At 47.4% G+C, this 23,321-nt stretch overlaps 1 protein-coding gene across 3 annotated transcripts in view; it reads right to left on the bottom strand.

Moving 5' to 3' along the window:
• Positions 1–23,321, bottom strand: part of Frmd4a (FERM domain containing 4A) — a 219,105-nt gene that overhangs the window by 27,279 nt on the left and 168,505 nt on the right. For all 3 annotated transcript variants that reach the window (XM_052157216.1, XM_052157217.1, XM_052157214.1), the window contains exons 13-14: positions 18,465–18,603; positions 12,329–12,470 (exon numbers count right to left, since the gene is read on the bottom strand). In XM_052157216.1, coding sequence (XP_052013176.1) covers positions 12,329–12,470; positions 18,465–18,603 — 281 coding nt within the window. The remainder of the gene's footprint in view (positions 1–12,328; positions 12,471–18,464; positions 18,604–23,321) is intronic.

The following is a 23,321-nucleotide window of genomic DNA, read 5'->3' as shown; positions in this document are numbered from 1 at the left end:
TCAGGCAATGCATTGGATGTTATCTCAAGTGTAAAGAAGATGTCTCAGAATGCCGACTTCTGTGCCTTCGCACTGAACAACTCTGCCAGATCCAAATACCTCTAAGCATACTGCCCTATTCTTTAAGGTCTCTGATCAGGAAGCCCATATTCCTTTGATTTCCATTCTCCTAGATTCCTGGGATCCTAATAATGAAGACTTCTCAGTGTCTAAGTACAATTTGAGGCTGACTTAGGCTACGTTCTCTCCCTTTCCTGGCCTGTTTGAACTTGAAATTGAAGACATCTATCACTGTAAGAACAAACCATCTTTATGCTTCCCCAGGAGCAAATAAAGATTGTCAGTGGTATACTTGGGTGCTATAATTAAATTGTATCTCATCTTAATGAAAAAAAAAGAAAGAAAGAAAGGAAAGGAAGAGTAATAATCTTCTGCTTGTATATCATTCCGCTATGGAAGCTGCCTGCCAAGCTCTGGGTCATGCCGTCGTAATTCTTTCCTGAGTTTTTGACATGCTTTAGTTGCAGGTGTCCAAACTCAAAGCAAACTCAGCAAATGCTTGATCCTTGCTGAGACGCCATTACCTCATGGTCCTCCTAGACTCAGTCCAGATGTGCCTTTCTCGGGTGTCACGCCACTGGATCTTCTTGCAGGCGCCCCCGTTTGCCGTTGGTTAACATTTTTCACATCTCTCAGTCCACTACCGTGTACTTATCGGCTCCAACCCCTCTCTGGGCTGTGCCCATCTAATGCAACCTGGAAAAACCATTATGCCTCTTAATTGGGTCTCTTAGTACCCATCACCAATCCCATTTGAAGATAGGAAAATTTAATGAGGCATTCTCTTGCTCCGTCATCTAAAAAATTAATAAGGATGTAAAATAATACTGGAAGGAAGTCAGACTTTAAAAACAGGCCTGGGGAAATCTTGAGTTAAAAAAGATTAAGGAATTTCTAGCATGAGTGAAAAATTCATTGTATTCCCTTCACCCCTGCCTAACCTCTCAGTAGGAAATGGTGATTTATTACATCAAATCTAAGAGCCCTAGATATTTGAGAACAGCAAAACTCACCACAACATTAAATTTTAGGAAGCAAGCATACAATTTGTGGATGATTGGTCTGCTGTTACAGGATTAGTAAAGATTTGGCCTTGAGTAGTGGGGCTTATTACGGCTACCTAAATTATTATTTCTAATAATTAACTTAAATATCAACCCACATTGGATGGAATAGAGAGCCTTGGCAGGCTTAATAGCTCCTGAGTCTGTCTGTGTATAGCTGGCACCCCAAATGCGAGCTGGCTCCACTGCACACTGGGAGTCTGGAAATTGCTTCATGAAGAATACAGAGTCTAGAAACTAGGTTATACCTTAACTGAGCCAGGCAACCCTGGACACACAGGTTTCCATTTTAATGGTAACTGGACAGCCACGTTGATGGGAAACATCTGGATTTGATATAGTCTAAGCCATTCATTAGATGGGTGGCTTTTCAATAAGGCATTTGCTCTCCTATCTCGGTAGTAAAGAATGAATGAGATAACGCATATAAAATACTTAGCCCTGTGCCTGGACTAAGCAAATCCTTCACATAGGGTTTAATTTACCATAGTGGTGTCGAGTTAGAGAAATTATTGAAATGAACTGTTCCTTCATAATGAGGTTTACCAGTCAGAAGATAAGAACTTTGCTCAACGATTCAGAAGATTGAGGAGACCATAGCTTCAGCTACAGAAAGGAGCAACAACAGGCAGGGCAGGCTTTTCAAACCACCTTTCCTAAGCACCAGCACTGCAGATCAGGGGCTACTGCAGATGGAGTTGGGAGTAGGCTGGGATACTCAGTGGTCTGTAGGTCTCCATCCCATATTTTACAAGCTTAAGGCAGCGCCACATAAACCTGGTACCTTTGCCAGCTGTGGTACGACACCTTTAATCCCAGCACTTGGGAGGGAGAGGCAGGCAAATCTAGGTTTGAGGCCAGCCTGGTCTACAGAGGGAGTTCCAGGATGGCCAGGACTAAGCGAAACCATGTTTTGGGGGGGAAAAACCCTGCTGCATTTGACAAGAGATTCCACTGCCTTCTGTGTTGAAGGGTGATCAACTAATTCGAGGCAAGCAATCTGATGGCTTCTATGTTAAGAGCGTGCGTGTTCTAAGCCGGTGGGCGGTGACCAGTAGCTAAGGATGCATGGCCACCCAGAGGGGAGATGGCCAAGTGTCAGCCCACTGAGAGCCCCTCAAAGAGCATCTGAAGAGCCTCATAGTTCTCTGTGAGGCTGAACATCCTCACAAGTGACCTTCAGGTGTTCCCTGAATAAGACTCTTGCCTTCTAAAAGGGATAAAGAAAGCCAGCAAAACTGGCTGAACTCAAAGGGCAGAGATGCTCTCTGGGTTGGCCACTTCAATAGCAAAAACAGAATCAGGAGCTCAGGCCAATAAGCGTTTCTCCAACTGCAAGTTCAAGGCACACAAATAAATGAAACTTTACCCTGTCCCTCTGGGTTGGTGGGTTTGCTGGTTTGTAGACAGGGTCTCACTATGCAGACCAGGCTGACCTTGGACTCTTAGTGATCACTTGCCTCACTTCTGTGCTGGGATTAAAGGCCTGCACCACCACACCCAGCTGAGAAAAGTAATTTCATGGTCTGTATTTGGACTTGGGAAAGTCTGGTGCTATAATTTGTCCATTATCAATTATTTGAACCAATACATATTGCACATGCAAGACCTCTTTAGGGTTATATGTGAAGCCCATACAACTGGCCCAAACCACATAAATCAGCTGTCTTTGAAAAGGACAGTGACTGAAAAAGACGGTGGGGGTGCCATTCCATATCTACTATGAACAATACAAGGCTTTGGCGATTCACCTTTTTGAGAACCGTCCTGCTATTTTCTAGAAAGGGGCCACCTGACCAATCTTCTAAAATGTCTTCAAACTTGAAGCACTGATTACCCAATAAACAACCAACTCAGGCCATTCCTTCTCAGTCTTTACCCTTCATTTGTTCAAGTTTTACCAAAGGAACGTTATAGCCCGTACAACCTCCTTCTTTGACTACCTAAACCCTAGGAATGACAAGCGCTCTCCCAACTCTGGTCATTTTGCCGCTGCTACCCCTTGGCAGAGGCAGGCGGGGTGAGAGTGGGGTGGGGAGGGATGTCTAATCACCAACAAGAGCCCAAAGGGTTTACCTCCTCCTGATTCTGAGTGCCAAATAGTCTTACACTGGACTGTCTGTAAGACAAAGGAAGAAGATGTACCCAGAAGGGTGAAATTTTAAAATTTATAATTGAAAAAAAAAAAAAAACAGTAGTCAAGGGCTGGCTGGGCTGGGATGAAAGGGATGGTGGGTTGGAGAGGAAGCCAGTGAGAAACAGGTGAGATGAACATCTTTGAAAGGTAACTGATAATGCATGGACATCCCTTTGGAGAGGGTACTAAGCGGTACTCAGATTTACAGAAAAGGGTAGTCTCTGGGAAACAAACTGGTATAGCCCTCTCCTGAGGCAGGAGCCTGCAGTCTGGGGGTCTAGTGTCTCGCTGTGGGTATGTTCCAGTTCAGCTTCTGAGTGGATCTGGGATGGGGTGGGGCAGGTTCTAGACCTTTCCTAGGTCTCTGTTTCCTGCGAACTGGGCAATGAAAACAGGGCTCTTCAAATATCAGGAGAATGAAGCAGGGTAGCGTCTGGAAGATGCCCGAGGACAACTCAGAACATGCTGAAGGCCACGTGAACACTGGCTATGGCTCTCAGGAGTCTTTCCTGGCTTTTACTAGGGGGTTGGCATCTCCTTCTCAGAACATTCCATGCTGTAAAAAAAGGAAGAGCAGTCCGGCAAGAAGAAGGAGTGGTGGCTGGTGTGGCTGGCCCTGTCAGTCCAGGAAGCTTGCGGGCAGAAGGGGGCAGAAGGGGAAAAGTGGGGTTTGTTTGTTTTCTTTAACAGAACTCAGCAGGAGTTTCTTACATGCTACAGTTCGTAGAGTCCTCAGAGTAGCATCACCTCCACATTCACAACAGAGATCAGGGTGGCACAGGGAGGCAGAGGTGGGACTCAAGCTTTGCTGTGTGTGCCTGCTTAGCCCTTTGAATGCAAACTCCATGAGAGGGGGAACATTCTGTCTCACTGTTCTGGTGCTGTGGGAGACACCTGTGGGCTGCATTTGCTCGTATCTTCCTTCCCGGCAGGACGGCATACCACATACTCTGATCTTAAAAAAATCACGAGAGAAGGCCAAAGGAGAGGAAGCCAGTGGCGGTCTTCAGATCTCCTGGTGTGACAGCAGAGACTTTTGGAGTCCCTTTCACGTGCAAGGTAATATGGAGGAGACATAGTCTGAGCCCTCGGTACTACCCACTGGAGGAATCGGAGACAAAGCAAATCAGTGAGGATAGAGGGCGTGGTGGAGGCACAGCACAGGGGCCAGCTAGGAGACTGGCCTGGTTTCTGGATGGCCAGCCTCCCTCTGATTGACAGCCAGGAAAACCTACTGAGTTCTGGAGAACTGAATTCTGCAGAAAACCTTTCCTGAGTTAGTGCTTAGCAGGTCTCTACTTGGATGCTAGAACAGAGTTCATGATCACACTACACTCCTAACCAAAGGATTCAACTGAACTAGGCTACCAGCAGGAGGAAGAGCTGATGGTCAGGAAGAAGACAGCTGTTTATAGGTGTATTTTTGGAGCTAGGGTCTCTAGCTCAGGCTGACCGTGAGTAACCTCCATCTATATGAGTTTGACCCTGATCCTCTTGACTGTTTACTGAGTTCTGGCATTAAAGCGGTGAATACAAGCACACTTGGTTTATATGGTGCTGAGGACTAAATTTAGGACTAGATAAGGACTCCACCAAGGAGCGACATCGCCAGGCCCAGGAAGATGATTCTTATCCAAACACGGGCTGCTCAAAGAAAGTCGTTTTCAGTGGCTATTTGGGGATCTTCAGAGGAAGCCGGCTGGCATCACAGATATTACTGTGGATTTGGGACTAATTTTCCCTTTCCCAGCCGGGGAATCTAGACCGGGCTAGTGGCAGCTGTGTATGAAGAGACCACATGTGAAAGGGCAGCAGAGTAAACAGAGGCTCTGTCCCTGTGACCATATAGAAGAATCTCCTCACTCAGCTGTGGTGGAGAATCTGCCATTCCAAAGATCCCAAGCCAGTCGGCACCGGATATGAGTTTGCATCCTGCTGACAATATGCAGAGACCTGTGCATCTGTTTTCACACAAAGATACTGATGGGCAGCCCCCACCCCCACCCCCACTGCAGAAGGAGGAAGGGAAGCTTTCCTCTTCGGAAGGGGGGGATATAACACAAATAATAATCTTCCCCCACCCCACCCCCCCCACCCCGTGTCCCCAGCAAGAAAGAAATCTGTTGTCTGTAAAATCGAGGGAAGGAAATGACTGCTTGTTTGGCATTTAAGGGAAAAATGAAAAGTTAAGACAAGAAAATGGAGACAGCCAAGTCCCAACAGATCTATAGAAGCTGTGAGGGAAGGGCTTGGCAGATAGCCAGGAGTAAATATGGAGAAAGGGGTTAGACGCTCCTCTATGATAAAGAGATATTTACCGCCCAGAGAAGTTCTCAAGGATGAATTCCCTGCATCAAAGCAGTCCCAGAGACCGTGTGGTACAATGCCACATTGCAGATGGCGGGATCAGCTCTCCAGGGACCATCTCTGCAAGGTCAGTGTGATTTCCAACATGAACAACACATGCCCGGAGAACTTTTCACCAGCCTTGGAGATTTTACAAATGGAATCATTTAGTTCGGGAAGCAGTGGCGTGGAAGTTCTTTGAATAGCAAGCACCTTTTGGTGGCATCTGGGAGTCTTCGGGGTGGCTTGTTTTCGGGGGAGATGCGGTGGCACTTTTTGCCAAAAGGGAAGAACGCAAATTCCACTTAAAGGGGGTATTCCATGCCAAGAAGAAGGTAAACAGAGAGACACTCTGCGTTTAAGCATGAACAGCGTCTGATAAAATATCTAATTGAAACCATTACTTGTGGGCAAGGCACAGGAGCACGGGTACTTGGCTCAGGAACCCGGGGAGCTGACCCTGTGGTCTCAGGGCACTTGCTCTGTTGTAATATGGAGGTTTGAAGATTAATTGCAACTCTCCATGATCTTTCTTCTGTGCTCGCAGCAAAGATGGGGAAATTGAACTAAGTTTGGCTAAGTAGAATACCGATGTGTCTGAGAGATGGCAGGGAGATCTCTCTTCTGATGTTTAGAACCTTACCATCAAAAGCCGTTCACTCAAACAGACTATATAGCGTCAATTTAAGTTCTCTTTCACAGGCACATATACCTTTACTAGTAACACCCGAGGGTACAAGGATATTCATAGGAGTGAGTTTGTTACCTCCACCCTCTACCAAATAGAAGCGGAAGAGACCACCTTCCATTTTCCTCTCCTTTTCAACTCAGACCTGCTCACACGAGTGCAGAAACATCCATTGCACAGACAGAGCTTTTGCAGCCCGCCCAGTTTCACAGTCCAGCATAAACAACCTCTTTGGCAGTGCCTGGGAGGTTGTGCCCAACTGCAGAGCCGAGGTTATGACCAAATTTAAGGCCTCTGGAATGCAGTTCATCTTGGACCTAAAAGGAGAGGCACCATACAGCCAATAGAAAACTCTGAACAGCCAGAGACAGATCCAGGAAGAAGACAGACTTCTTCCTTCTGGTGATAAAAAAGAAAAGATGTATACAAAAGGAAGACCACTAAACAAGAATCACTGCGCAATTTATACCAGTGCGGTCGTGCGTTGTGAGCTGGGTACAGCTCCGAGCACACAGCCTGCATCACCTCTGTGGGGAGAGATGCCAGATAGCTGGCATTGTCATTTTTAACACAAGTTATTAATAAACATCCCCACAATGGGAGGAAGCAGTTGCATTCAGAGGAGGAGAATGTGGGAATTACTGAATAAAGAAGGTGGACCCATCCCAGGCAAGGCGGGGTCGGGGTCGAACACAACATGTTTTTCCTGGACCGAAAAGTGTCAGAGCCACGGGATTATGGCAGAATACAGGTTTGGGTGTGGTTTTACTTTTGAAAACCACAGATCCATCACCATAGACTTCATGTTCCTGCTTGATCAAATGGAAGGAGACTTGGCTGCCTTCAAATTAACCACACAGCCAAACTTCTATCTATAAATTTCTCTCTCTCTCTCTCTCTCTCTCTCTCTCTCTCTCACACACACACACACACACACACAGTTTGGGTGGCTTATACAGCAATTCATGGGGCCCTGCAGAACCCTGGCTATTTCCTACGTGGTTTTGTACCATTTGTTTTAAATAGCCGGAGAGCAGAATCACATCTCTGACAGCCCCCGCGCTCTCCCTGACATCCTGACTATCCTGTGAAGACAGATTCTTAAACCAATGCTGACCTGAACCTTAGACTCACTTCCAGAGAAGATGAGAGGCCGACTGTCTTCAGCTACAATGACAAGTACAGTTGTTCATGTTTGTTGTGCCTCCTCCACAACCCCTTCCCTCTGATACTTCAAGAAATGGGGGAAGGGGAAGGAGAAATAAACCCTTTGAGGACCCTGCAAGAGATTTGGGTCTTCTGCTTTTCTTTCTTTTTCGATGGTGCTGGGGATAAGGTTGAGGGCTACAGGCAAATGTACAACCCACTAAGCTGCAGCCTGGCTCATGTAGAAAGAGAAGCTGGGGTGGTGGGGAGAGAAGGAACATGCTCTAAACAGCTCATTGAATGGTTCGAATTTACACTTGATGGCTCAGACTAAATTTGAACATCCTAACAATTGGTTACTTAAAGCCTACGTGACCAAATCTCCAAATGTGGAGGAAATACCCAGGCCCTTCCTTACAGGCCACTGTGACTAAATGTCTCTGCTTATTCCCTCCCTTTTGGGAGGTCGGTTAGCAGATTTCCTGGACCCCTATACATGTAGGTTTTGACCAACACAGGCCTGTACTCTGACTTAGATAGGACACAACTCTGCGAGTCTCCACTAGGATAGAAACCGACACTCTCCTCAGGGGAGCTCCTATGTAAAATGTCTTGATTCCAGGCTTAATCAATCACAGAACCATATGCCCTTTTCCTTTGGAAATGCTAGGCACTGCCTCTCCTGTCCTGCTCATACTCAGAGCATTGGTGTGTGAGCTTCTGGTTTTTGGAATGCGTAACAATGACCTTCCTTCATTTGTTGGTATTAGAGGCCTCAGATACCAAGAACTGGACTTCTTAGTGGTTTTAAAGGTAGTTACATACTGGTAAATACAAACAACTTCCTTTAAAGTTGCTAATAGCTTAGAACCACTTTATCTCTATTTTGCATCAATAGACAATACTCAAACTCTTTTCAGAGAGGCACTCTATGTTTTTAAATGCCCATCTACACTAACTCCCTCCCCAGCTTTGACTCAGGCCAGCCCTGCACAATCGAGTTCAGAAACATCCATTCAACAGAAGGAGTTTTTGCAGCACTTAAGGTTCTCTAGTCCAGTATAAACAAACCCTGGTAGCACCGACTCCTTTGGCAATGCCTGGGGGTGGTGTGGGGGGGTGGAGGTGGTTGTGCCCCAAAGTGAACCCAAAGCTATGATCAAAATCAAAGCACGACATTTCTTAGGAGTTAAAGTAAACGTTTACATTATGGAAATAAGACAGCATTGTTAATATTGTTCTGTTATGCCTGATGTCGCACTACTGGGATATGTCGGAGGAAATGAATAGAAGCAACAAGGGTTGAGGGGCCAATTCAAGTGACCTCAGAAGGTCTAACCAGTGTGACAAAGGTCAAGTTGACCGCAGGGTAGACATGCGCCGGCTAGTTTAAAGATACTTGGATGGCATTCCTAACGACCAATGTGGTGTCGCTTTTACATGTGAGGGAGGATGGGTTGGCAGTTCCCATAAAGGGGGCTCTTAACACGCGGCACAGGCCTTACTGCTATGCTACAGAATTTCTTATCAACAACTTTACCAGTGGCCACAGGGTGCTGGACAATGGGCGTCTGCTAGCTAGGCTCCCAATAGGCTTCTAAGAGGCATTTACTAGAAACCATTCCAGAAAGAGGGAAGGAGGAGAGACAGTTTGTGCAGTCGGATGCTGGGTTGTCTTGCTCATGAGTGAATGCTGTTAGCATGGAAGGTCATGCAAGTAAGTGTTAATAAAAAGACAGTTGTCCTGTGACAGCAAGCATGTGAGAACACGTCACAGGCAAGGGGGCAGAAAGAAAGAAAAGGAAGACAAGGCAGATGCCCCAAGTTTAGACCAGCAGCTCAAATTTCTCCACACTAGGTGCAAGAACCCGGTCAGGTCAGTTATAGGCAGGGGTACCAAAGGCTTTTCAGAGGTGGAGGCTGCCTCCTCCCAGAGCAAGACTCACAGCAGGCAGCAGGCGGTAGGTAGTCTCAGTGGGAAGGACCAGATCCTGCACCCTAGAAATTCCCTTTGTTCGCTGATGGCAAGCTCTGGTTCTGGTTCCTCCCTCTATTGTCCCAGCTGTTTTCCTAAGTCCTGAGGGTAGGCGTGGGACATTCCCAAAGAGCCTCAATTGGCATTCACTGACATTTTTCAGGCTCCAACTTGTATGGCCTAGGAGAGGTTGACAAGTTCCTTGGCCTCCTCACGGGACTCTCTCTGCCTTCCACAGTTCTTGCTTAGCAATCTCAGAAAGGGCTGAGTGGCTGGAAGCTACTGAGGGGACGGGTACAACCTGCAAGTGGCCTCACCTGCTCCCCTGGGTTTCTAAACACCCCTCGCGACCCACCCCCCAGTCCCACTATAACTTTTGAAAGTCACTTTACTATCTTGAGAGAAAGGTGCTCACACATTACATGTAGGCATGGATCCAGCAGGACGATTTCCTTGTGACTTATCGTTTTGCCCACTGGATTGATGACTAATGCCAATCTGATGGATTTGCCATTATGGATAATCGCCATTATTGGCGATAATCCAGTATAGAAATGGATTACATTGGGGGGGGGCAGAAAGATGGACCAGGTCATAGGCTCAAAGTGGAGAAGCCTGGGTCCCATTATCTTGAGCCACGTGCCCACTTTAATCTCCTTTTGGCAAGAAGAGTGGCCGTCAGAGCACAGTCCCTGGACCACCAGCCGCAGAGTGATCTGGGAACTTGGTAGAAATAGAAACTCCCTCTTGGGCTCATGAAGATTTACAGCCTCTTGTGAGAGGAGCTCAAGGCTGTATCATATTGTACCCCTCTGACCCTCAGCTGGAAGAGTCTGGGTGGAGGAAGGCTGGGGTCTCCTAGATAAGGAGGCAGGTAGGAGGGCTTAACGGGAGCTGGGGAAGTCATCACATGCTGTGTCTAAAGGACAAAGTGTTGTTTCTAGTTCTACTCTGCCCATTCAGTGGGAGGCTGGGGAGGGGCTGTAACTCCGGATAGACCCTTAGGTTTTGAATGCTTCCATCTTGATACAAGAAGACAACATTTTTTACCGTCTTCCTTGCAAACCTCTAAGCCTCGTAAGCAGTGGTCACCAGGCACACCTTTTGTATGAAAGAGCTTCGAAGAATTTCAGGCAGGGGCAGAATTAAGAGTTAGAGTCAATGCCATGAAGATATGGCAGAGACAGATCCTGCTTCTACGAACCTGAAGCTTATCTAATTTTGACAGTTCCTTTAGGACAAACAATATGCCACATGTCATATTATTAAAGCTCACAAGCATGTGAACATATCACTGGGTCACAACCCGTCCAACATGGAGACCTGATCACGCTCTGCTCTACAGCAAACCCACGTCTCGCTCCAGGGCTAGTGTGAGTTCTCCTGTCCTTAGCTCCTTTTAGCTTCAGCTTCTGACTACGAGTGAGCAGCGCACAGCCCAGAAGCTAACTCGAGTCAACTCATCTTCCTCTTCTGTCTTTCCCTTTCCCGTTACAGTTGTTTGCAGTCACTGTATACAGTTCTAGCCCTGGAAAAGGACAGGAGGTAAAGACTTCTTTCCTAGCTTAGAGGCAAGGTGACATGGCTCCTGTCCTAGTTAACTGTCAACTTGACACAGCCCAGCGCTATCTGCCTGAGTCTCAAGTACAGGGTTGCCCAGATCAGATGAGCCTGGGGTCCTGTCTGTGTGGGATTGTCTTGACTGGTGTTTGATGTGGGAGGGCTCCTTCCACTGTAGATGGTAGATGGTACCATCCCGAGGCAGGTGGGTCTGGGCTGCTTAAGAAAGCTTGCTGAATATGAGCCTGGGAGAGCAGCCCAGGAAGCTGTGTTCCTCTGTGGTCTCTGTTTCAGTTCCTGCCTTGGGTTCTCGCTCTGGCTTCCCTCAGTGATGGATAGTTAACTGGAAGTATAAGATGAAACAAACCCTTCTCCTCTCCTCATTGCTTTTGGTCACAGTGACAGAAAGCAGACTAGAGCAGCCGCCTGTTCAATGTCAGGGTTCAGACAGACAGCTTTGGAAGCGGCGTTGGCTAGTCACACTTGGCTCACAAAACATCCCTGCCTTTCTCCCTCTGACCTCATATAAACCCAGGCCTGTCTTGTCATTTAAGCAAACAACAGCATCCCCCTGACTCTGACTGATTCAGAGGCTGGCAGGGAGGGGACTTTGAACCCAGAGCCTTGACTACCAATGAACTACTTGGTTGATCTCCACTCTTGAAGCCAAGATAATTTGATGCAGATCTCCTGCCTGATGCTCACAGAAATAAACACTACAGAGTTGGGTGTGGTGCCGCGTGTCTTTGATCCCAGCACTCAGCAGGCAGAAACTGGTGGATCTCTATGAGTTCGAGACCAGCCTGGTGTACAAAGTGAGTTCTAGGACAGCCAGGGCCGTCCCACAGAGCAACTCTGTGTAGGAGAGGGTGGGAGATTTAGGGAGTAGAACCAGGGGGTGACAAGGGCCATACCGTTGTGACAGCAAGCCTCTCTTTTACTCATTTACCCTGTAAAGTCACAGATGTCTCGTTGAAAGCAGAACTTGATCCTGACCTCTGTCCCTGACCAGGATAGCCTCCCTCTTAAGGGCACCCCAGTAAACCCCACTCTGCCTTTGGAGTTGACACTCTGGATAATAGTTAATGATTACATCAGTCAGCATTCTAAAAACCCCCATGAGTGCCTTAGAGACTCTGACAAACTTGTCCCACACTGAAGTTACATGGATTTCCCTTTGGTCCTTCAGATACCTTGGGAAACATTTCTTAGACCCATGCTTGGCTTCAAACTTTGGTCTGAGAATGAAAGCCAGCTTCTAGACGGCATACCCAGTGGCCTCCTGTGCATGGTGTCCCTACCGCCCTGGAAAGAAGCCACTCTGTGGAAGGTGTCTCCGGCTCAGGCCCTACCTGAGGACAGCAGGCTCCCACTGCTGCCGCTGATGATCTTCCCCTTGCTCCCCATGTTGGCCAACTTTGACGTCTTCAGCGTCCCTGTCTCTGTTAGGTCAATGGCGATCTCGCTTAGACTTCGTGCCGCATGGATCTTGGACTGGAAAGGGAAGGTGAGCAGGTTATGGAAGGATCAGAAAATCCTTGCCCACTTGTAAGCCTGAATTCAGGTGGCTCATAAGCTACATGAACTGGAGTTCACAGCCCAGGATACCTCAGACTAATACCAAGCACAGCGGGAAGACTGTGGTCTCTGTAGTCTGTACTCTGGGAAAGGCATTGAATCTCATAGAGCCTTATCATTCCCAGACATAAGCCAGGGAAGTTGCCACCTACTACAGAGGGATGAGCTGGAGTCACAGGAGATGAGCTGTGTGTAGAGCATCCCCTCCCCTTCCTCTAAGTCCTTCTCCCTCCTCCTTTCTTCTCTGCTTGACAGCCCAACAAATGAAACACTGTTTCAAGGCCAGTCATCCTAGTTACCTGGGAGAGCTGAGGCAGAGAAATTATAAATTTACAGTCTGCCTAGGCCAAAGAACAAGTTCAAAGCCAGCTCGGGTGACTTAGCGAGACACCCATTATCAACACAAACAGTAGAAAGAAGAGGTATAGCTCATGGCAGAGCACTTCATTAGTGTGTACAAGATCCTAGGCTCAACCCCTAGCAACACACACACACACACACACACACAGTTGTGACTACACTTATTTTATGCTTAAGCAAGGAAGAGAAAATGAATTCTTAGCTTTATGAATGACAGATGGGATTTGTGAAACAAATTCACGAAATAATAAATTTAGAAGTTATTCAACATCTTCAGTTATTACTCATGTGACTGGGGAAAGTTTAAATGATAGGGTGGATGGATAGTGGCATCCTAGAGCTGGAAAGACTGTACCTACCAGACAGAAACCTCTGGAAGACTCAGGACCTGCCAACAGCACCGTTGCAAGATTTGCTTCAATTTTCATTGATTAAAACTATGAAGTCTCTAAAGTCTTCATATTGCAATTCAAATTCCACTCCATGCTGTGTGCAGATCAGCTGACCCTGCTGGGCTAATCGTCATGGCCGATGAAGACGAAGACGGCCCACAAACCATTTTGTTTCCAGTTTATAATTCCATCCCTAAAAGTGATTTTATTTTTTTCCAGGAAGGCCATCTGCTTTAGTTACATCTTTTGTAATGTGGAAATGCATTGTATTTTCTTTCTATAGGCATTACTTGGCATTTTGCAATTTGTTGCTGTTGTTTTAGAAATCAGCATCTTTAAGATACCATACACATTTCCCCTTTGGGAAATCATTTGAAATGTAAATAAATATATCAATAAATTTAAAAAAAAAGATACCATACACATCAGGAAAACCACTACGAATTATAATCTAAGCACACCCTGGCTCTCTGTGGTGGGGCTGGGGAGCTCAGTGGGTGGTTGCTGTCTGGGAGCAGGCCTTTCCACACCCACAAGGCTCCAGACAGAGTCTGACAGCCTTGGTGAGGCCTGCACACCGCTGTCCCCTCTTCCTGATTTACAGGCTTCCTCCTTTGCTCAGAGGCTGTTATTTGTCCCAGAGAGGCTATCTGGGCCCTTAAGGCCTTGCCCTTCCTCTGGCCTGTTGTTGCCTCTCCTGATGGAAGACAGGGACTTCCGGCCAGAAGAAGCCCCTAGACTTTTGCTCTGGAGCTGTTCACCCGAGGTGAACTGCCTTCCTCCTCCCGTCCTTCTCCCGCCTTGGCGCTTTGACTTAGAGGTCTCCTTTCTTACATTTAGAATCTGGTCGACTTCCTCAGGTTAGGGCCCGCTTGTTCATAAACAAACCCAGCTGCCAGCCTTGGCAGCCTTTGGGCTGCAGCAGGAAGCAGGAAGGGCTTTCTATTTCACGTGGACTCTACATATCTACGGCACCCATCTGGCCTTGCTTTATCCTTCAGGCGAGCAGAGCAAGCACAATCCATTACTTCCTCTCTTTCAGCACTGCTCGTTACCAAGACCTGTGTTTTCACAGACGCAGCTCACACTTTAACTACTACAGAGCAGCATCCCCTCAAACCCACGTAGCACAGTGGCCAGGGCCCAGGAGCGCCTCCTGGTCGGCCACTGGTAGACTCTGGTCCTTGACCTCTGATCTTCAGATGCCTGTTTACACCATGGGGATCTTCAAGCCCACATCACAGAGTTGGGGTGAAGATCATGCCAGATACTCCATGCCAAGGCCATTGCAAAAGGAATGGGGTGTAAATTAGAACCTGGGTGTAATTTTATGAATGAGGTTAGATTGAAGCCTCTACTTGACATTTTAAGGACCCCATTGATGACATGGAAATCCTCAGATGAGGCCTCTACCCATCTCCCCACTCCCCTTATATATCAACCTCAGTGGCAGAAAACCAAAATACAGAAGCAACAACAATAGATAGTACTTTTCTAATATAGTCTAGATTCTGGTAACTTGAAGAATTTTCTGGAATGGGCCTATCACAGTGACTAACACTCCCTGGAGATTCTCTTCTTGAATAGCAAGGTCTCTGGGCCAACCCCAGAGCCCCTAAACATCCCAAATGGCTGCTCACAGGGTGCTGATGTTTGGTGAGTAAGCCTTAATTTGTTTTATCATGCTGTTTATTTTAAAAGGAATGTGACAGATTATGGATGAAGAAAGACGAAAAAAGAAAAGATTAAGGAGGGAAGATGTCTGCACATTAACTCCAGCGTGCACCGCTCTGAGTTCAGAGGAGAGGCAGCCATTAGTCCCTCTGAACAATGTGAGTTTTCAAAGACTTTCCCCTGAAGTCTCTAAGACATTCTTTGGCTCCAGGATGCAGAGGTCACTGGATCCTTTGGACAAGTCTCTGATCTTTAGTATCAGTAGATATAACCAAGCGATTCTAATTCCCTGTCTGAAGAGCTTCGTATACTCAATGCACTGCGGGGAACAAACTTCCCTCACTCTGCCTTTGACCATAGAATGTTCCCTTTGAGTTCATGTTTGGGGAGTCGAAGGAGAAAGAAGCAGAAGGAAGGGAAAGGAAGAAAGGGGGGAGGGGAGAGCAGACAAGGGGGGAGGGGAGGCTTTCAAAAATGATTTGCAAACTAATACTGAAGAAGAGGAGTAATCTGGGTGTCGGGGAGGAGATCCGTGAGCTGGCTTGGCTACTGCTCTCGCTGACTCAAACCACTAGACGGTACTTGTTTCTCTGGGCTTGATAAACATCACTTGGGAGGCCTGAACTATGCTGGGAGCCCTTCAGAGACAGGAATGGTTGGCATGGACTCATACAGTAGAATGCCAAGCCTTGCCAGGATGCCAGCCCACACTGGCTGTCCAGAAATATCTGAAGCTTTCCATCCCAGACCTGTCGGCACTCACTCTCGGAGTCCGTGGTGCCCACCAAAGACGGCCACATGACATCCCGGAAATGAACTGTGTTGCAATGTAATTCCTATGGAGTGTTTCACCATCTCTGATTTAATGTGGGGCTTCTCAGAAAGTTTAAACTGGAGGCAGCATTAGATAGGGGAATGGGTTAGCTTAATCATGATGTTAATAAGACACGATTTTCTTAAAATAAAGCTATTTCCTAAAGCAATTTCATAAACATCATGTCACTTCACTGACTACTAATCTGGGTCAGGAAGTTCCTTTTCTGTTCTCTAATTAGTGAAAGCAGAAACATGTGTGATAAGATGTCTGCCCGGGTCACAGAGTCATCTGATATGCAAACAGAGGAGCTTGGTCCTCACCTGTCTATAAGGCTAAAGAATCAACTCCTAAGTGACACACAGGGCTGAGAGCAAAGGTCAGTGGTAGAGAATTCGCTTCACAAAAACATCTTAGGTTCCTAGAACCACAAGAAAACCACTGTTTCTTGCCTGATACATAGCTGCTAAGGCTCTTGCGGCCATGTAAAGATTCCTGGGTAAATTCTATTCCTCTGGGACTTTGGCTATTTTCTTTTGTCCTTCCGAGTAAACAGAAAAGGACAGTTGAGAGCTTCTTCATGCTTTTGGCCTTTGGTTTTGCCTTTTTTTTTTTTTTTTTTTTTTGAGGCAGTCTCACAAGTAAGTAACCTTAGGTAGTCTAGAACTTTCTATACAGATTAGGGTAGCCCTGAAGATGCAGTCTCCCTGTCTTTGCCTCTTAAGAGCTAGAAGTACAGGCTTGGGCCGCCACCTATGGATCTCTCTCTCATTATTTGTTTTTAGTTGATGTGCATTCATGTATTACCTGCATATACGTCTGTGTGAGATTGTCAGAGTCCCTGGAACTGGAGTCAGAGGTGGTAGAGCAGCTAGTGTTCCTAACCACGGAGCTGTCTCTCTAGACCTCGGTTTGTCTCTTAAATAATGCTAGCTGGAAGTTTGCTAAATAAGACTTCTCATAGGCATCTTGTTTTGTAAAGAACCCCAAGAATAGACTACTTGAGACACTCAGGAAGCTAAAAAAAACCCCAAAAACAAACAAACGAAAAAACCCCCAAAACACCCAGCATGGGGCATGGGGAAGAGAACCCCAAGTCAGTCGCTGACACTGCACTGTCCTGTGGGTGACACAGTTACTTCCTGTCTCCATTGCGAACTCTGGTATTAGAATATGGAGGTGGGATAGGATTCTACCCTCACGAGTCACCTGACAGTGGGAATTCAGGAGAAACATTCCACCTTCCAACCGTTATAACCCACCAGCAAGCACCCCAGGATGAGATCAATGTTTATGGGCGTTGACCTCTAACGCTGTCTACCAGAGCAGGGCACCAACCCCCAACCCACGGTCTCAACATCTACCGTTGAGTCAAACCCCTGTGGCCCTGTTTCTTTTGATCTAAGCAAGCTTCAAAGGCTTGTGCCAAGGCCCATCACCACTAGAAGAGTGTAGGATACGCTCATGATTTCCAGCCACAAGAACACCACACACACCTCCAGACTATGGTCACTCCAAAAGTGACTAAATAAAGGGGTCAGAAAGACTAAAAAAATCAATACTTTACAAAGCAGATAGTGGCTGTGATGGGAGACAGGCCATGATTTAGAAGTGAACTGGGTCGGGGGGGGGGGGGGAGAAAGTAGAGAGGGGAGGCCATTTCTGCTGGTTTCCTTTTACTAGTTGCAACTTATCTTACTTTCAATTCCCGCTTTCTTCTCCAGAGGAAAAAGAAACCCCCACAGTAAAGGACCAAAGAGCCAAGAGGGTACCCATCCAATCGATCGGACCCATTAAATGCCACCTGCCCCCGGGAACATAGGGAGGCAACTTCTTATGGCTAGTGGGAACCACTAGAGGGGCCAAGGCTGACCTTGCCCAGTCTTCCCACGACCCGAAGGCTTACAGGCATCTCCACACCAGGGCTCTTCTGAGAGCCTTTGAATGGGAGTGGCCTGTGGGGTATCTGGAAAAGAGGGAAGGGAAGCCAGGTGGAGAAAGAGAGGGCTGGCGGGTTGCTGTAAGCCCTGTGTGAACCAGAAGTGTGCCGTCTCCCGCCCACCATGGAGCGCGGCTGGATGTTCGGGTTCGGGGGCAGAGGAACCTCTTGGGTGCAGGGATGGCAGGTTCCCAAGGCCCCGAGCTCCAGGTGTACCCGAGGGAGCCGGAGCTGCTGTGGCTTCTGCTTGTGTTTTCCTTTTCACTTTTCCAGTTTTACATTTTAGCAGCAGAGTTGGCAGTTGGAAAACCCTGGAGGGCTTTTCACAGCAGTCTCCCTAAGTGGTCCGTCCTGTCTATGCGTTGAGGATGGTTATCTGCACCCCCCATCCCAAAGAAAACAATATACTGCTGTTTAAACATCAGCAAGGGTGGGAAAGCTTACTAAGAGAGTCTCCAGAGGCCCCGAAACTATGTTTAGAATTCCTAAGGGCCGTTCCTGGGCCTTAAGCACCTCTGGTGGTGGCTGGGCTGTACCCTGCCAGGTAGCACCCCGCGTGGCCTCTTAAAGATTTTCTGATGTTTCTCCTACCTGCAGCTCCAAGAGGCTAGCCCTTGCCCACACAGGTCTCAAGTCAAGGACAGAGCTCCTCCCTCCTCCCCTATCTAACCCATCCCATGGCTGTCTTGAGTCCCAGGGAGCTAGCTGCTGGTGGAAGGGCTGGTCCTTACCTTACTCTGCTTTCTGTCCAGATAGAACTGATGCTGGCTAATCGCCATCGCCCAGATGGACTTGATGAGGGCTGGGCACGCGTACCACGTGTGCACGGCAATGCCACTGTGCCCGAAAGTCCTCCTGGTCACTGAAGCCCTGCAAAAGCAAGAAAACAGAAGCTTCATTCAGTCCCCATGCTGGGGAGAGATGTCATTCAATAAACAGCTTTAAGCCAGAGCCCATCGACGAGAAGGAGCTCAACCGGAAACACAAGGATACAGGTACCTATCCACGGAAGGCATCACATGGCCAGGTCGTGTCTAGAAACCGACTCCTCACGCTTTAGCCCTGCAGCAAGATGGGTCACTCTAGGTCACCTGATGGTGCTTTTTGATCTTCAACTCTTGGCAAGGAGCCAAGACAAATCTCAGAGCCAGGAAAAACCTTCGACAATGCTCTTAATGCTGCCCGTGGGGAAGATGGGTGAATTCTTCCCTCCTCTCCACAGGCCCCAGCATTTCCTACATGGCGGGACTTCCTGCATTACTCTAACTAGACAGATGTTCACTGAAATGTCTGGTTATCCAGTACAGATACATTCCCACTGGAGTGGTACTGGTGAATCTGCTCTAAACTACCCAGTGGATGGTGTGCATGCACTCTTAGCTACCCACCCCAATGTTTTGGACTTAGAACACACACACACACACACACACACACACACACACACACACACACACTCACGCACGCCTGCCTGCCTTATTTTTAATATGACCCTAAGCAGCTCTGTGGCTAGGCCACTCCAGGAGAAGGTTCAGGCCTGTGGAATGTAGAACAGAGACAGAGACACTGCCAAGATGCAAGAGTTGGGGGTCACGGCTCACAAGGGCTACCAGCCTGGGTCTGTGCCAGCCTAGATGGAAGATAGGTTTCAGTAAGTAATAACTCAGGAATATCAGAGTGGAGAGTGTGTTAGCCTCGGGGAGATTTGGAAGTGCCCAGCCATTGCGCTGTTTAAGACATGGTAAAATAAAAGGCTACATGTATATGTCTTTCATTTGTAAATCCAAACCATGAGGGCGGGTAGTGAGGAACTACTCGAGCACACACCAGAGAATTTAGAGCAGATTGACTTCTTACCGCTTCATCCCACAGCATAGCAGCACAGAGCTATTTAAGAATCAGGAAAGAGAAGGCAGGGAAAGAGGAGCCAGCCCCTCCCCTAAACTCTGTCTACACTTACAATTCTAACTGGAGTGTATATGGAGTAGAGAGGCATGTAGAGTTTAAAAATAAAACCGGGAAGCATCAGTCTCAAAACACGAATGGAATTCTGGTGGGGGATACAAGGTTTATAGGGCCGCATCCTCAGTGAGGTACACTCCTTTTATTGTTGTGTTTTCAGTTTGTTCTTTCGAAATAGGGGGTTCTCTGTGTATCCCTCCCCGGCTGGCTGTCCTGAAACTCACTCCGTAGGCCGGCCAGCCTGCCTCTGCCTCTCACGTGCTGGGATGAAAGGTGTGCACCGCCGCTGCCCAGCGTCCGTGAACTAGATTCTATAGGACACACCGATCAAATGGGACAACTGGGTCAGAGAGATGGCTTGTTGCCAAACCTGACGACCCGAGTTTGGTCCTTTGCAACCACATGATATGAGGAGGGAAATGACGCCTGCAAGTTGTCCCCTAACTTTGGCTACCTATACATAAGTGCATAGCGCACACGGACGTACACACATGCATACACCCATGCTAACACAGGCAACGCATATGCGTGTATGCACAGATAAATATAATTAGATAGTTTTAAATATTTAAAAAAAATCTTAGAACAAATTAAAGTGTTTGTGGTGGGGGAGGGGATGGCAGAAAGGGAAAGTGGAGCGAGGCTGGGAAGATGGCTCAGTGGGCAGAGCACTAAACCTGCAAAGCATGAGGACTTGAACTCGGATCTCCAGAGGCAGAACTTGGACCTGCCCTGACTTGGACTCCATCTTCATCTGCAGTCCCAGTGTGCTTAGGGTGAGATGGGAAGCAGGGACTGGACAGGAAGCCAGCCGGGAAAGCTTTTGTGCCACCTAGCCTGGGAAGCATGGATAGCAAAGGACACAGGACCCCCTCACACAAGGTGGAGGATGAGGACCTCTGACCCCCCATGTGTGTTGTGGCCCCCATTACCAAAAAAGAAGCCAGGAGGTGCTGGTAAGTTGGGGTGTGAGTGGGGCTCTTGATCCACATCTCAGAAGAAATACCGGATGACAGTCTGAGGTGAAAATATCTGATTTGGAAGAACTGTAGACCCATCTGGACTTAGGAATAGCAGCATTCTCTCCAGCCCTCATTTTCCTTTGAAATTTAATGCTGGTCTTACCATCCTATGCTATAAGCTAGAGATTAAACAGTGGGGCTTCTTCACACCCACATTTAAGGGGAAATTCAAATCTGGAGATTAGAAACTGGATACTAGGCAGGCTGAGCCACTCTCCAACTCCCAGTCTGGTTAAAGAAAAGTTAAAGTTAAGGATGAAAAAATTATCAATGAGTAAAACAGCTCTGTGGGGAGAAACTGAAAAGGGAGAGAGGGAGGGAGGCAGAGGAGAGAGAGAGAGAGAGAGAGAGAGAGAGAGAGAGAGAGAGAGAGAGAGAGAGAGATGGGGTGGGGGTGGGGGTGGGGGTAGGGGTAGGGGTAGGGAGGGCTCCTCCCATAGGTCTTTGGGGAATCAAGTAGCTACCATCTGAACTCCTGGTTTGGCTGAGAGTAAATGAACCACCCCCCACCCCGAGGAAGGCTGAAGTCTGTAGAAAAAAGTAACTTGAAATGTACCTTTGTAAAGTAGCACGAGAGCTGTAAAACCCAGGTGCTACAATCCTCCAGGTAACAAGAGTAAGAAGGTCTAAGTGGTTTGTCGGGTGGGTCTGGGAAGTCAGTTTCATGGGAACATCTACATCAGATACTCAGGTTTTCACCTGCTCCATTAGGACCTTATCTCCCCTGCTCATCTCTCCTGCCAGCCCTTCCCACCTCAACGTCTGCTTTACCTAAACCTCAGCGATGGGCCAGTGTCTGCTGAACCCAGAGGATGACAAAGGGAGCTAAGAACCGAGACAACGGGGAGGGGCCCTGTGTCCTATGGGGTGGGCACAACAGGGAGGGAGAGGTTCTGCTTAGATCTGTCCCATTCCACACAGAAAGTTATCTTGGCCCCAAGTGACGTCCCTGTCAGGGTGGATTCAGGGCTGCTTTTCCTCAGGGAAGATGAACATACTCTGAGCTCAGACTGCCTGCCATCTTTGGGCTTTTCCGTCCACATAAAACACTCATGTCTTCAGTTGTCCATAACCCCTGAGGGCCCACCCCCTGGCTTTGATCTTAGTAACCCCACAGGTTTCAGTTCAGATCTCTCCTCCACAGGAAGGCCACATGGCCAGGGAGGCCGTTGGTGTCACATCCTTCAGCACTTTGCCCTGTATCACTTGACACTCAGTACCCTGGGCCTGGTGAACATGAGGCACTAATCATGTTCCTGAGCTCTGGCCTCAGACTTCCAGGGTTCAAATCTAGCCTGTACCGCACACTAGCTATCCACAATCCATTTCTGTGCCTTGGTTTATTTCCTGGCTCGTAGTAAGGACCTATCTGGGGAGCACATATGTGCAAGTATCAAACCAGTGCCCATACTTGGCAAATCCCATCAGTGAGTTCTTTTGCTGGTGTCCCCAACTCTGCTAACAGTTCCTGATAGAAGACGATGCTGACTCAGCCTTTCATATCTAACCTAGAAGAACATACAAGTTCTCCAAACATGTATGAGCTAGATCCCTTTTGCTTAATAAGCCAAAAGCCCACTCTGTGGTAACGTATGACATTACGTGTCTTTCCTATACTCCTAGACCTTAGTAAAGGGAAAAAAATTCAGTAATTATATCACTGATGAGATCACAGACACAGAAGGAACACGTGTATAGATAACACACACACACACACTACACACACACTATACACTGCTACACTGCACACACACTGCACACACTACATACACACTATACATACTACACACACTATACACACACTACACACACTATACATACTATACACTACATACTATACATACTACACACACTATACATACACTGCATACACACACTACACACTATACATACTACACACATACTATATACACACTACACATACATACTACACACATTCTACACACACACTATACACACATACTACACACTGAATACACACTACACACACTATACACACATACTACACGCACTACATACACACTATACACACACACTACACATACACTACAAACACACTACACACACTATATATACATACACTACACAAATACAGACACACACACAGACACACACACACACTACACAGATACAGACACAGACACACACACATACACACACACACAAATCCTCTCCCTCTGTCTATTCCTTGCACTCAGACACACAGTAGTCTCTTTACTTCTTCTTTTTAGGTTTGCTCTGTCAGGAGGCCCTTTCTGTATATGCTCACGGTGTAGAATTCCATTCACCCTCCTCACACTTGGACTTCTTTCCCTCTCATTTGTCTATGAATCTTAGTCTGACATAAGTTCACCTGGAAAAATAGCAGCGAGTTTCTCCTCGGCTGGATTGTTATTTTTGGCATCCACCTGCCCCTCTGTGGCCTGTGCAGACAGATTGTGCTCTGTGGAGGAGCGGGTCTTTAGACCATGAAATGCATCCCACGGTCCTGAGAACACCAAATACGCCGTCCTTCTGTTTAATGGTTACCCTCTGCACCTGACTGCAGAGACTCAGATTCTAGAACGTTCTGTTCTCTAGTTGCTAGTCTCATGGTAACTGTGGGGC

Source organism: Apodemus sylvaticus, chromosome 14 (genome assembly GCF_947179515.1).
Source record: "Apodemus sylvaticus chromosome 14, mApoSyl1.1, whole genome shotgun sequence".
NCBI classification, from domain to species: Eukaryota; Metazoa; Chordata; class Mammalia; order Rodentia; family Muridae; genus Apodemus; species Apodemus sylvaticus.
Note: the sequence above shows the minus strand (reverse complement) of the source record. Positions and strands in the feature narration are given on the sequence as shown.